The 13,308-nt window shown below is 43.6% G+C and overlaps 1 protein-coding gene across 3 annotated transcripts in view; it reads right to left on the bottom strand.

Annotated features, from left to right (window-relative positions):
* atp8b4 (ATPase phospholipid transporting 8B4) overlaps positions 1-13,308 on the bottom strand; it is a 248,513-nt gene that overhangs the window by 52,822 nt on the left and 182,383 nt on the right. For all 3 annotated transcript variants that reach the window (XM_039772860.1, XM_039772859.1, XM_039772861.1), the window contains 2 exons: positions 8,433-8,641; positions 5,852-5,895 (listed from right to left, as the gene is read on the bottom strand). In XM_039772860.1, coding sequence (XP_039628794.1) covers positions 5,852-5,895; positions 8,433-8,641 — 253 coding nt within the window. The remainder of the gene's footprint in view (positions 1-5,851; positions 5,896-8,432; positions 8,642-13,308) is intronic.

The raw sequence follows: 13,308 nt of genomic DNA, 5'->3' as shown, positions 1-13,308 counted from the left end.
CGGTATGGTGGGCTAACCTTACACAATGAAGACGAGAGAACACTCCCAGTAACTCCATGAAGAGCACAAATCAGGGGCTGGAGACAGGCGGAGTGGTGGCTCTGAGGCCAGGGATCTGCACTGGCAATCGAAGGTTCGAATCCAGTAAATGCCAATAGGGCCCTTGAGCAAGGCCCTTAACCTGCAATTGCTGAGCGCTTTGAGTAGTGAGAAATATAAATGCAAAGAATTAAGAAAATATCCGAGTTCCACTGAAACAGAGAAAATATCCACTGAATATCCACAGTGGTGCAGTGGGTAGCGCTGCTGCCATGCAGTAAGGAGACCTGTGGTTTGCTTCCCGGGTCCTCCCTGCGTGGAGTTTGCATCTTCTCTCCGTGTCAATCTAAGGACATGCTGGTTAGGTGCATTGGCGATCCTAAATTGTCCCTAGTGTGTGCCCTGCGGTGGGCTGGCGCCCTGCCCGGGATTTGTTCCTGCCCTATGCGGGCTGGGATTGGCTCCAGCAGACCCCGTGACCCTGTGTTAGGATATAGCAGGTTGGGAAATGACTGACTGACTATCCAGTGTCACACACGCGTGCATGGGAGGCAGTCTAAGGGCTTAACTGGGAGTGAGATGCAGAGCCAGGGGTTGATGAATGGTACTAATGCCTTTTCTCCCTCTTCCACAGCCTACCAGCCCAGTTAAGACTCCACCCACTTCCACTGTTCCATCACAAACAGATCCCACCCCTTCCTGTCCTCCACCTATAAAAACCCAAGCCTTCACTCTGCTATTCATTCACTATTAACTCTGTTTCTTTTTTTGCTGTTGCAGTTTGCTCTTGCATTATACGGGGTGGATTCCCCAACTCTTCATCTTTGTTCTCTTGTCTTTTCTTCAGAATAGTTAAACCAGTCATGAAGACGTGGAAAAAGTGTTGCAGAGCGGTAAATCTGCCAGAGCAGGCCATCCACAAAAACTGACTGACTGTGCAAGAAGATGACGAGTGAGGGAGGCCAGCAAAAGGTCTCTGAAGGAGTTACAAGCTACAGTGCTGACGTGGTCACATCTTTATGGAAGAGTGGAAAATAAAACTAACGCACGTGACAAAGAAGGTTTTATGGTTTGACGAGAACAAAATTGAAATGACTGCAGCAAAATGTGGGGACATCCCAGGGGAAAACCTAATGAAGTCTGCAAGAAACGTGCGGCCTGGGAGAAGATTAGTTATCCAGCAAGGTAACAAGCCTAAAAATAAAGGGTAAAAGCTACACAGGAATGGCTTCAAAACAACAATGTGAATGTCCTGGAATGGCTGAGTCAGGGTGTAGATGTCAATCCATCTTAGAATTTCCTCCGCTCCACTTCATCCCATCTTATAATAAAGTGCCTTAACTATTCATCCATCCATTATCCAACCCGCTATATCCTAACTACAGGGTCACGGGGGTCTGCTGGAGCCAATCCCACCCAATACAGGGTGCAAGGCAGGAACAAACCCCAGGCAGGGCGCCAGCCCACCGCAGGACACACACACACACACACTAGGGACAATTTAGGATCGCCAATGCACCTAACATGTATGTCTTTGGACTGTGGGAGGAAACCCACGCAGACACGGGGAGAACATGCAAACTCCACGCAGAACCGAACCCGGGTCTTCCTAACGCCACCATGCCGCCCACTTAACTATTCACCCCCTTTGAAGTGTTCACATTTTATTGCTAATCTAGCTGTGCTATCCATCTGGGAGAGGTTGAAATCTAAGTAATTCACCAGGCTAATACGCTGGAGGGCTTTAAAAAACTGCTAAAAACCCATTATTTTAACATGCCGCAGCTTCATTTTATTTGAGCCCTGATATTCTGTACATGCATTGAATTATCATTTTCCATGCTAACCCCCTGCTTTCTCTTCTCTTCTTTTGCTGTGCCACCACCACCTGATCAAAGCACCGTGATGTCCCTACATTGACGGATTAAAGGCCAGAGGTCCACATGACCGTCATCGTCTAATGCTTCCATGTGAAGCCTGAAAACCTTGAGGCCTGATTGAGATCATTGATGTTGGGTGGGTGGCTGGGTGGTCTCGTGACCTCAGAACCCCTGTAGATTTTGTGTTTTTATTTTTTCCTCCAGCCCTCTGGAGTTTTTTTTTTTGTTGTTGTTGTTTTTTCTGTCCTCCCTGGCCATCGGACTTTATTTTTTGTTACTTAGTATTGCTAGTCTTATTTTTATATTTTTCATCTTGTAAAGCCCTTTCAGATACATCATTTGCATGAAAGCGTGCTATAGAAATAAATGATGTTGTTGTAATCAATTGTGGACCTCAGCATTAATGTTTGCAGCACACCATTTATGGCAGGGGTGTCAAACTCCAGGCCCGGAGGGCTGCAGTGGCTGCAGGTTTTCATTCTAACCGTCTTCTTCATTATTGACCAGTTTTCACTGCTAATTAACTCCTTTTCCCTTTGTTTTAGTAGCCCTGTTTTTAAGGATTCAGTCCTCTGAATTCATGAAATGGCAGCCAAACAGATATGAGATGTGAAACGAGCCGACAGATGAGCAGCTAAACTGGGATTTCAAACTCCAATCAATCTAATAATGAGAAGCCGATTCTTGCTGTTAATTAATTCAACCCGTTATTTAATTTTGTGGTTTGTTGCTGCTCTCATTCTGCCACAGCAGACATTTGCAAAACTGTTTGATTTTCTGTTCGTCAAACGTTTTGGTGACCTGAGAGATCAGCCTTACTGAGACCTTCACTTTTCTTTATTTTCAGATATTGTGTGACGGGCACAGGTGAGCTGGTCATGTGGCAGCTTGGTTTGTGTCTCATTATTGTTTGGCTGCGGCACGGTGGCGCAGTGGTAGAGCTGCTGCCTCGCAGTTAGGAGACCCGGGTTCGCTTCCCGGGTCCTCCCTGTGTGGAGTTTGCATGTTCTCCCCGTGTCTGCGTGGGCTTCCTCCGGGCACTCCGGTTTCCTCCCACAATCCAAAGACATGCAGGTTAGGTGGATTGGTGATTCTAAATTGGCCCTGGTGTGTGGGTGTGGGTGTGTTTGTGTGTGTCCTGTGGTGGGTTGGCACCCTGCCTAGGATTGGTTCCTGCCTTGTGCCCTGTGTTGGCTGGGATTGGCTCCAGCAGACCCCCATGACCCTGTGTTCAGATTCAGCGGGTTAGAAAATGGATGGATGGATGCTAATTAAAGAAAAAGAGACAACTAAGGGGCCTGAGTCAAGTTAATTAAAACTAAAGCAAAAGAAGTTAATTAGCAGCAAAAACTGGTCACTAATGAAGAAGACGGTTAGAATGAAAACCTGCAGCCACTGCGGCCCTCCAGGCCTGGAGTTTGACGCCCGTGATCTATTGGAATGTATTTAATGCTTTGCATTTGTCACTCCAGCAGATGGCGCATTACAAACGTTTGCAGTACTAAAATGCATTACTGGCCACTGTACCTGCTAACTAAATGGACTGCACCTTATGTTTTCATATACCAAGATATCAGATTTAGATCTGAGGTGACGCTTACTGTGCTTTTCAAGGTGTGATGTACACTCAGCAGCCACTTTTAGGTCCCCTTCTTTAGTACGGGGTTGGACAGAACAACCTGCATTATTTGAACCATGCGTTACTACAAATGTTTGTGATGCACCATCTGTTGGAATGACAAATGCAATGCATGTGCCTTTGCACCGGGTTGGACTGACCAACCTGCATTATCTGAGGCATGCAGTCAGCTAGGGGTTTGGTCCACACTGACCTGACAGCATCATGCAAGTCCTTTACAGTTTTTATGTTTTGGCCTCACATGGATGTTAGGTGCGTGCCATTCAGCCTCGTCTCCGAGGCATTGTAATGGACTGAGTGCTGGAGAGTGATGAGGACACTGAAGGGAAGTGAAATCACTTGCATGTTGATGGGACCACCTTGAACGATGCGTGCTTTTGGGACAGGACACAATAAGGAGGGGTCTCCAACCTTTTTTCCCCTGAGAGCTACTTTTACAAAAATGGCCGAGAGCTCCTCCTGTGTTCTGGTGTTTATTCTCATAGCGTATTTCAACCCAAACAAACTGAATACGCTCGTTTTGCCCGAACATTTACAAAATGTTGGTGTTCACAACTCACATTTTGCATTAAAACATCACAAAAAAATATTTAGTTGACCTGCAAGTGCATTTTGGATGTCTGTCTGCATTTCCTAGAGTATCTCACACTACTGAATTAAAACATGAATGTTGTCAACACAAAACAATGCAATTCCAAATACACCGATCAGACGTCTTCATTTGTCACTGTGTCACTTTATTCACAGGTCCAGTCGCATGCATGACGTGTTGTTTAGTTAGTCAGGTGACTGGCACTGAGGTGTCTGGTGGAGTGGAGCCCCTGAGGTTCACTCTGATGGAGTCATTTCAGTGTTCGTCTGTCCGTCTTGTTCTGAACTTTGACTTCATGACATTCACGTCAGACTCACTGAGGTATGGAGACCCAAACAAAGCAGACATTTTCAGAGCTGCTTGGTGAAGATTCTTCTAGTTATCAGGCTCTACTAAGCTCCAGAAATGCTGTTGAGACTTTAAATGCACATTATTTTTGAAGGTTTACTAATTTATAATCTATAAAATCCAATGTCTGTCTGTCTGTCTGTCCGCTTTTCACGGATTAAGATTGGGTTTTTTTTCTATAATTTGCATGAACATTCCGGTTGATTTTGCGACTTCTCTCATTTCTTTATGTATCATAGTTCGCTTGCGGCACCGATTTATTAGTGCGAATCCGAAAAAACATGCAGCAGCGGGCCAAGGGGAGGGGGGCATGGGGGTCTTCCTCACTCAGTCACCAGCTTTGGCACGCGTATTCCTTAACACCACTTAGCTAGCAAATGAGAGAACAATTGAATTCAACTTCGTTTGATATTTAAAATAAAGTGTTACTTGGGTCTTGATGAGTTTAAGTCCGGATATTCTCATTATGCCACATTGAAAAGATCGATTGCAATTCAGATTGTGGATCGTGATTTTGTGTTAAATGATATATGATTTTTTGGAAAGATCACCCAGCCCTAATTTGACTAATCAAGTTTTCAGATTTATGTAGATTTCATTAACCCTTTGGCGAGCTACTTGGAAAGGGGTGGCGAGCTACGAGTAGCTCGCGAGTGACGTGTTGGAGACCCCTGCAATAAAGATTTGAAAAAGGGCCGACTGTGTCCATAACAGGAAATCTGTGCTCAGCAGTAATGATTAGTCTGCCTCTGCTATGTGTCATCGACATGAGATTCATAAAAGCGGTGTTGATCTTGTGATGCACCATCTGTTGGAATGAAAAATACAATGCATATACTTCTGCTGTGTGTCATTTGGTATGGGATTCATAAAATGAGTGTTACTGTTTGAGATGTGCCATCTGTTGGAATGGCAAGTGCAATGCATGTGCAGTAATGATTATGTCGATCCAAATGACACTCAGATGGTACTGAGTGTGCCAGCTAAACGTTCTGCACACCACCAGCATGGGTATTCTCTCCAGTCAAAGCAGGTTGGACCCCAGGATTTATGCTGTTTAAAACAAATTCCCACTCAAACATCTGCATGACACAACAGAAAGCAATCTGCAGTCACCCCGCCTGGATAATCAGATACCCACTATGGCCTCATCCTCCTGTTTTTAAGCTGACGGGAGTGAAACCAGGCATGGTCTTCAGTGGCTGTAGCTCCTCTACTTGAAGATCGTTACCTGAGTATTTGTGACCTCAACCAAACCCCCAACAATTTCTTTAGCAAGAAGTTTTTTTGGCCACTTAACTGCCACTCACTGGCACAGATACATAAATGTCACGTTCACATCGTCATTCTTACCTCTGAGACTTCTATTTTACGTCCAAGCTCATCATACACGTCCCCTTTAAAAGGATATAAAGGGTTAGTCAATGGGAGAACAATCCAAATCATTTTACTTTCTAAGTGCAATATTTCTGACTGATAAGACAAATAGGGCACTCCAAGCAGTGCCACGAAAAGCCCAAATCAGGGCAGAGCTAGAGATAACAAAATATCCAAGTCACTGAATATCCAGTTAATTAGGAGAGCGGTAAATCTGCTAGAGCAGGCCAAGTGAGGGAGGCCACCAAAAGGATTTACAAGCTACAGTGCAGACGCAGTCACAGCTTAATAGAAGTGTGGAAATGAGAACGCCACCGCTAAAATAAAAATAACGCACAAGGGAGACTCTGAACTCAGCCGAAAGAAGGTTTTATGGTTTGGTGAGAACAAAATTGAGCTCTTTGGCCGTCAGACAAAATGGCGGGTTACACTGCACAGCATGGCAGGGCTGTGAGGATGCTTGTCTGCAGTAGGCCCTGGACGGCTTGTGAGGGAGAAATGAAGGCAGTAAAATGGACTACAATGCTTGCGGATGAGATTGCGATCACACATATCCCATTTAAAAGGATAAAAAAAAAAAGGTTAGTCAATGGGAGAACAATCCAAATCATTTTATTTTTTAAGTGCCATATAGACACATAGGGCACTCCAAGCAGTGCCATAAAAGCACAAATCAGGGCATAGAGGCCACAAAATATTCAAGTCACTGAATATCCGGTTTAATTAAAAGCTGTAACTCTGACTAGAGAAAAAACTGGGTGATCACGCAAGAAGAAAAGTGAGGGAGGCCTCCAAGCGAAGAACTCTCAATGAGTGAAAAGCTACAGAGTCTGAGAGTGGAGACTGTGAGGACAACATGTGTGCCCGGGTACTTCACCAGTGACGGCTTTATGGGAGACTGGCAAAGAGAAAAAAAAAAAATAAAACTGCACTTGTCATCTCAGCTAGAGCTTGACAGAGGGCTCATGGGAGACTCTGCTTAAAGAAGGTTCTATGACTCGATGAGACCACCATTGAGCTGTTCAGCCCTCGGTCTAAACGACATGTTGCACTGCACAATTTCAAAAACACAGCATCCCCACAGTGAATCATGGCGGTGGCAGCGTTAGGCAGTGGGAATGCTTCTCTGCAGCAGGTGCAAAAAGGCTTATTAAGGTAAAATGAAAACAGCAAAATAAGGGACATCATGAAGGAAAAGGAAACCTGATGTAGCCTGCAAGAAACCACCTGCACCTTGGGAGAAGATTTGTTTTCCAGTAAGACAACGAGCCCAAGCATAAAGTCAAAGCTGCACAGGAACGTCTTCAAAATAACGATGTGAATGTCCTGGAGTGGCTGAGTCAGGGTGCAGACCTCAGTCCATCTTAGCATATCCTCCGCTCCAGCACATTCCATCTTATAATAAAGTGCCTTAACAAACTACTCACCCACTTTGAAGTGTTCACATTTTATTTTTAATCATGCTGTGCTACCTGGCTAAGTAATCCAAGTAATCAATGTGGACCTCAGCATTAAGGTTTGCAGTGCCCTGTCTATTGGAATGTATCTTGTAATGCATGGAATGGTAAAATGCTTTGTTTTTGTCACTCCAACAGATGGTGCATCACAAACGTTTGTAGTACTAAAATGCATTACTCACCGCTGTAGCTTTTAACTGAAAAGACTACACTTTATGCTTTCATATACAAAGATAACAGATTTAGGTTTGAGGTGATGCTTACTGTACTTTTAAAGGTGTGATGTTCACTCAACAGCCACTTTAAGGTCCATCTCTTTAGTACGGGGTTGGACAGAACAACCTGCATTATTTGAAGCCTGAATTACTACAAATGATTGTGATGCACCATCTGTTGGAATGACAAATGCAATGCATATGCATCTACTATGTGTCATTTCATATGGGATTCATGAAAGCAGTGTTAATGTTTGTGATATGCCATCTGTTGGAATGACAACTGCAATGCATATGCCTCTGTTATGTGTCATTTAGTATGGGATTCATAAAAGGAGTGTTAATGCTTCAGATGTGCCATCTGTTGGAATGACAAATGCATGTGCCTCTGTTATGTGTCATTCGGTATGTGATTCATAAAAGGAATGTTAATGCTTCAGATGTGCCATCTGTTGGAATGATAAGTGCAATGCATGTGCCTCTGCTATGTGTCATTTGTTATGGGATTCATAAATGTAGTATTCATTTTTGAGATGCGCCATCTGTTGGAATGATAAAGCAATTTAACTGGCTCCACCAGTAAATGATTTTGGGGTGTCATGAATACTTAAGTTATCAATCATTTTGGGTTTTATATTTGTAATTAATTTAGCCCATTTTTCAGAGATATGTCTGTCTGTCTGTTGATCAGTGTCAAAAGGTCAAATTAAATCCACTGTGATCCAATGTTGCATAAAAGTGAAATGTGAAAACTTTCAAAGGGGCGATCATTTTTAAATGCGCAATCGATATGATTGGAGTTGGCTTATTTGCTAATGAAGGCTAAAGCAGACCCCCTAAGCACACATGTATCCATTACTCAAAATTCTCCAGAGATTTACTTACCGTATGTTTTTCCATTAATTGAACATTTGCTGAAAACCATGATGTTCTGCGTTAACGTTCCAGTTTTGTCCGAAAAGATGTATTCAATCTGGCCCAGTTCCTCATTTAGTGTTGTGGTGCGTGCCTCGGCAGGGGTGTCCTTCTTAGCATAATACATTCTTCTGTCCCAGTTTATGAAGTGGCTGTGACCGAGGCGAATGACCTCCACGCTGGAAATACAACATCAGAAAATGACTAAATTCAGCAGCAACCCCTTGAATGGATACACAGATGCGCTGGCTTCTTTACATACTTTGCTTCTTATGCTCAGCAAGCTAACATGTGCCCCAAAACAAAAATAAAAGGCAACAAACAATAAAAGGTCAGAGTTCATCATCAGACCGAGGACGATGTGCAGCTTGATCCTCTGAGAGATGTTTCAAAGGCCAGCAGCAGACGGATTACTTCTCACACAAAACCTGCCAGCCCACCGTGAAAGGTGAGTACAGGAGAAAGACATTCACACCTGTCTGCTTTGTTTGTCCCCGTGGATATGAGGAGCCACTTTCTAGTGATGTCTCTGTGCTCAGCCTTTATTTTTTCGTTCTTTATTTTGTATTAGGAATTTGTTAGTTTTCACATACCCCTTGGGGTCAGAGCGCAAGGTCAGCCATTGTACAGCGCCCCTGGAGCAATCGCAGGTTAAGGGTCTTAGTCAAGGGCCCAGCAGAGTAGGATCTCCTTTGGCAGTGACGGGAGGATGTAGAGGAGGAGAGTTAATCAAAACTGAACACCGCTGCACATCCTCTCTCTGACACACCGACATCGAGGACTCTCAGCCAATGAATCGTTCAGCAGAAGTCGGTCAGAAATGCGACTGGTGGTCCTTCATATCGACAACAATACTCCTGTATATCTGGTAGTTAATTTCACCTGGATGACTGAGAATCTTCACAGACATACGCCTGTATAGTGCCTCACTTTCACTGGGACAGCCAAGTCAGAAGTTCTCCTTCTTTTGAATTTTCTTCTTTGCTCAGACCAAATAAATAAGTAAATAAGTATTTATTTACAAGGGATGTTTAAAAAGTTTCCGCACTTTTATGTTTTCGTTGGAAATGGTGAAGGCAGGAGGAGTAGTCATTAGTCATGTCTGAGGGGGTCATGTATTGGTTCTGGCTGGCAAGCCGGCTGCTTTTGCAATTTAGTATAATAGGTCGAGGAGCGCAGTGTGAGAAAAGTTGGAATGTGACGTCAGACTCTCTGTTTACTATCTACATGTGACAGAAAGCTGCTATGCGGATCCTACGGGCTTGATGTGCGCGCTTCGATGTTGGATAAATGGTTCAATGTGGTGAAGCAAAATGCCGACATACAGAAGCCTTCGTGGTGCTTTAATATCCAAGCGTTGCATATTCCCAATCGTAATGACATGATACACTTTAAAAGTCTCACATACCTTCTCATGTGCCATCTTTTTTTTTTTTCTGGGGCTTATTCCGGTCCTGACAGCAACAATAGATCACCACACTGAGCACATTAAATGTATGATATCCCAACTCTCTGCACATTTAGAATCCTTAGATTTATACTTGATATCACTTTCATGATGAAATGCATTAAAGTGTGTATGTTACATTTCACAGATAAATCGTTAATTTCATTTAAATAATTACACACAAGGGGGTGATATGGTGGCGGAGCGGTAGCACTGCTTTCACGCAGGGAGTCACATCGCTGGTATTCTCTTCCTGGAGTTTGCATGTTTTCCTGCTGGGTTTCCACCGTGTGCTGCGGTTTCCTTCCAAAGATATGCAGATTTGGTGACACTAAAATGACGGCAGTGTATGTGAGTGCTTGTATTCACCTTGCGATGAGCTGATGCCCCATGTAGGGATTGTTTCTGCCTCGTGCCCAATGCTAGCTGGAATGGACAAATCCCTGGATTGATGGATTTAATCATTAAACATCCTTTTCGGAGATACTGCGGTAAGGTGTCACCAGAATTTAATGGGTGCTCCAGGCAATTCACAACACAGCGAAGTCGAGCCTGTTCCCACCGTGATGATATCTCGCACTGCCACCTGGTGGCTTCCTCCGGATTTACGGAAAGTACGCCCGCAAGTATAAACCGTACAACGCTTGCGTAGCAGGAGCGTCCGCTGGAGCCTGCGTCGCGTCGCGTGAAGTATAAACCTGGCTGAAGAGTTGTCACCCTGTGGTGAAGATGGCTGCAAAACGTAGAAAGAAGAGCAGCGTTCTGTCATACGCGTTTTGTGGGCAGAAAGTGTGCCGGGAGCACCAATTCATCTCTGCATGTGTGCTCAGTATGGGATAAAGTTCTTACTAGTAGAGTCCTGTATGACGGGATTGAAATGTTCGAAAATGGCCGTACTAGTGTGACAGATGCAGAGCGCTCCAGATGTCCAGCTACAGCCACGTGATGATGATGATGATGATGATGATGATGATGTGAAAGCTGCGGTGCATCAGTGGCTACGAACTCAACCAAAAACATTTTTTGCTGATGGCACTAATTTTTTTTTTTTTTATTTCTTAAAATTCAATGAAAAAAAGACTGAGATGATCGTTTTTGGTGGCCCCACTGGAGACCCCTAAAGTGTATTTAAGTTCCTTGGCCCAGTACAATAAGCCAATTGTCACAAATCTTGGGGTCAAGGTGGATGCTGATCTTAAGTTTGATAGCCAGATTAAGTCGGTCATTAAATCAAGCTTTTTCCAGTTGAGGCAGCTGGCTAAAATAAAGCCAATTCTTTCTCGGCACCATTTTGAAACAGTAATCCATGCGTTTGTTACTACTCGGCTGGACTGCACTTTATGTAGGACTCAGTGCCTCATCGATTACTCATCTTTAGAGGGTCCAAAATGCTGCTGCTCGTCTTTTAACTGGAACTCGGAAATTTGAGCACATTTCCCCTGTTTTAGTTACACTTTACTGGTTGGATCCATTTTAAAATTCTTTTCTTTGCTTTTAAAGCTCTTCATGGCTTTGCCCCACCGTATCTCTCTGAGCTCCTACAGCCTTATTCACCCACTCGCTCTCTCCGGTCAGCTGACCAGCTGCTCCTGAATGTACCAAGGATTAAGTGTAAACTTAGAGGAGACCACCAATGCAACGCATATGCCTCAACTATGTGTCATTTGATATGGGACTCATAAAAGCAGTGTTAATGTTTGTGATGCGCCATCCAATGGAATGACAAATGCAATGCATATACCTCTGTTATGTGTCACTTGGTATGGGATTCATAAAATGAGTGTTAATGCTTCAGATGCACCATCTGTTGGAATGACAAATGCAATGCATATGCCTCTGTTATGTGTCATTTGGGATGGGATTCATAAAATGAGTGTTACTGTTTGAGATGTGCCATCTGTTGGAATGGCAAGTGCAATGCGTGTGCAGTAATGATTATGTCGATCCAAATGACACTCAGATGGTACTGAGTGTGCCAGCTAAACGTTCTGCACACCACCAGCATGGGTATTCTCTCCAGTCAAGGCAGGTTGGACCCCAGGATTCATGCTGTTTAAAACAAATTCCCACTCAAACATCTGCATGACACAACAGAAAGCAATCTGCAGTCACCCCGCCTGGATAATCAGATACCCACTATGGCCTCATCCTCCTGTTTTTAAGCTGACGGGAGTGAAACCAGGCATGGTCTTCAGTGGCTGTAGCTCCTCTACTTGAAGATCTGAGGTGCAGTGAGTTCAAGAATCGTTACCTGAGTATTTGTGACCTCAAGCAAACCCCCAATAATTTCTTTAGCAAGAAGTTTTTTTGGCCACTTAACTGCCACTCACTGGCAAATTTCACTCGGAAATTTGAGCACATTTCCCCTGTTTTAGTTACACTTTACTGGTTGGTTCCATTTTAAAATTCTTTTATTTGCTTTTAAAGCTCTTCATGGCCTTGCCCCACCCTATCTCTCTGAGCTCCTACAGCCTTATTCACCCACTCGCTCTCTCCGGTCAGCTGACCAGCTGCTCCTGAATGTACCAAGAATGAAGTGTAAACTTAGAGGAGACCACCGTGCTTTTGCTGTAGCAGCTCCCAAGCTATGGAATGATTTGCCTCTAGAGATTAGACAGGCCTCTTCTCTGTCTGTTTTTAAATCTCTTTTAAAAACTCATCTCTTTACCCTGGCCTTTGACACCTTGTGAGAAGGTCGTTTTAGCTCATTTTACTTTTGTTGTTTTTAGCTGATTTTATCCCATTTTATATTGTTTTATTGTAGGGCTGTTTTATTTATGTATTATACCATTTTTATTCTATTCTTATTTATGTGCAAGAATGTTGTGTTGTTTTACCTATCAACTATTTATTGTACAGCACTTTGGTCCTGTGCTGGTTGTTTTAAAGTTCTCTATAAATAAAATTGGATTGGATTGGAATTGGATACTGTTACACCTTGCCTGATGAAAGGGTCTTAACTGCCTGGAAAGCTTGCATTTGTAATCTACAGTATTTAGTCATTTTATTTAGCCAATAAAAGGTGTCATTTCACCCTACGTTTTCCTGTATCAATCTATGGCTAACTCGGTACAACACTCTACTGCTATGTATATACTCCCACAGACTTGATTTTACCGTATAATTTCTGGTATTTTATAATGTCGGTCGTATAAGTCGAATGTGGAAAACTCACGCTATTGGTCAAAGGGATTATGCTATGCTAACGCCCACCTGAGAGAGGAACCACGGAGAACACGGCCGTTTTCTTCTATGTCGGTGCAGCAATGCGCAGTATCAGCGGGTCGTCGTAACTCCCTCTCTCTCTCTCTACTGTGCCTACCTGACCACACAGTAATACCCGAATTATTACGAAGTGACGTTTGTACTGTTTTGTGTTTTTTGGTATCTCACACCCTC

The sequence above is a fragment of the Polypterus senegalus genome, chromosome 12, assembly GCF_016835505.1.
Source record: "Polypterus senegalus isolate Bchr_013 chromosome 12, ASM1683550v1, whole genome shotgun sequence".
Lineage (NCBI taxonomy): Eukaryota > Metazoa > Chordata > Cladistia > Polypteriformes > Polypteridae > Polypterus > Polypterus senegalus.
The sequence above is the reverse complement of the archived record's forward strand: the minus strand, read 5'-3'. Positions and strand labels throughout refer to the sequence as shown.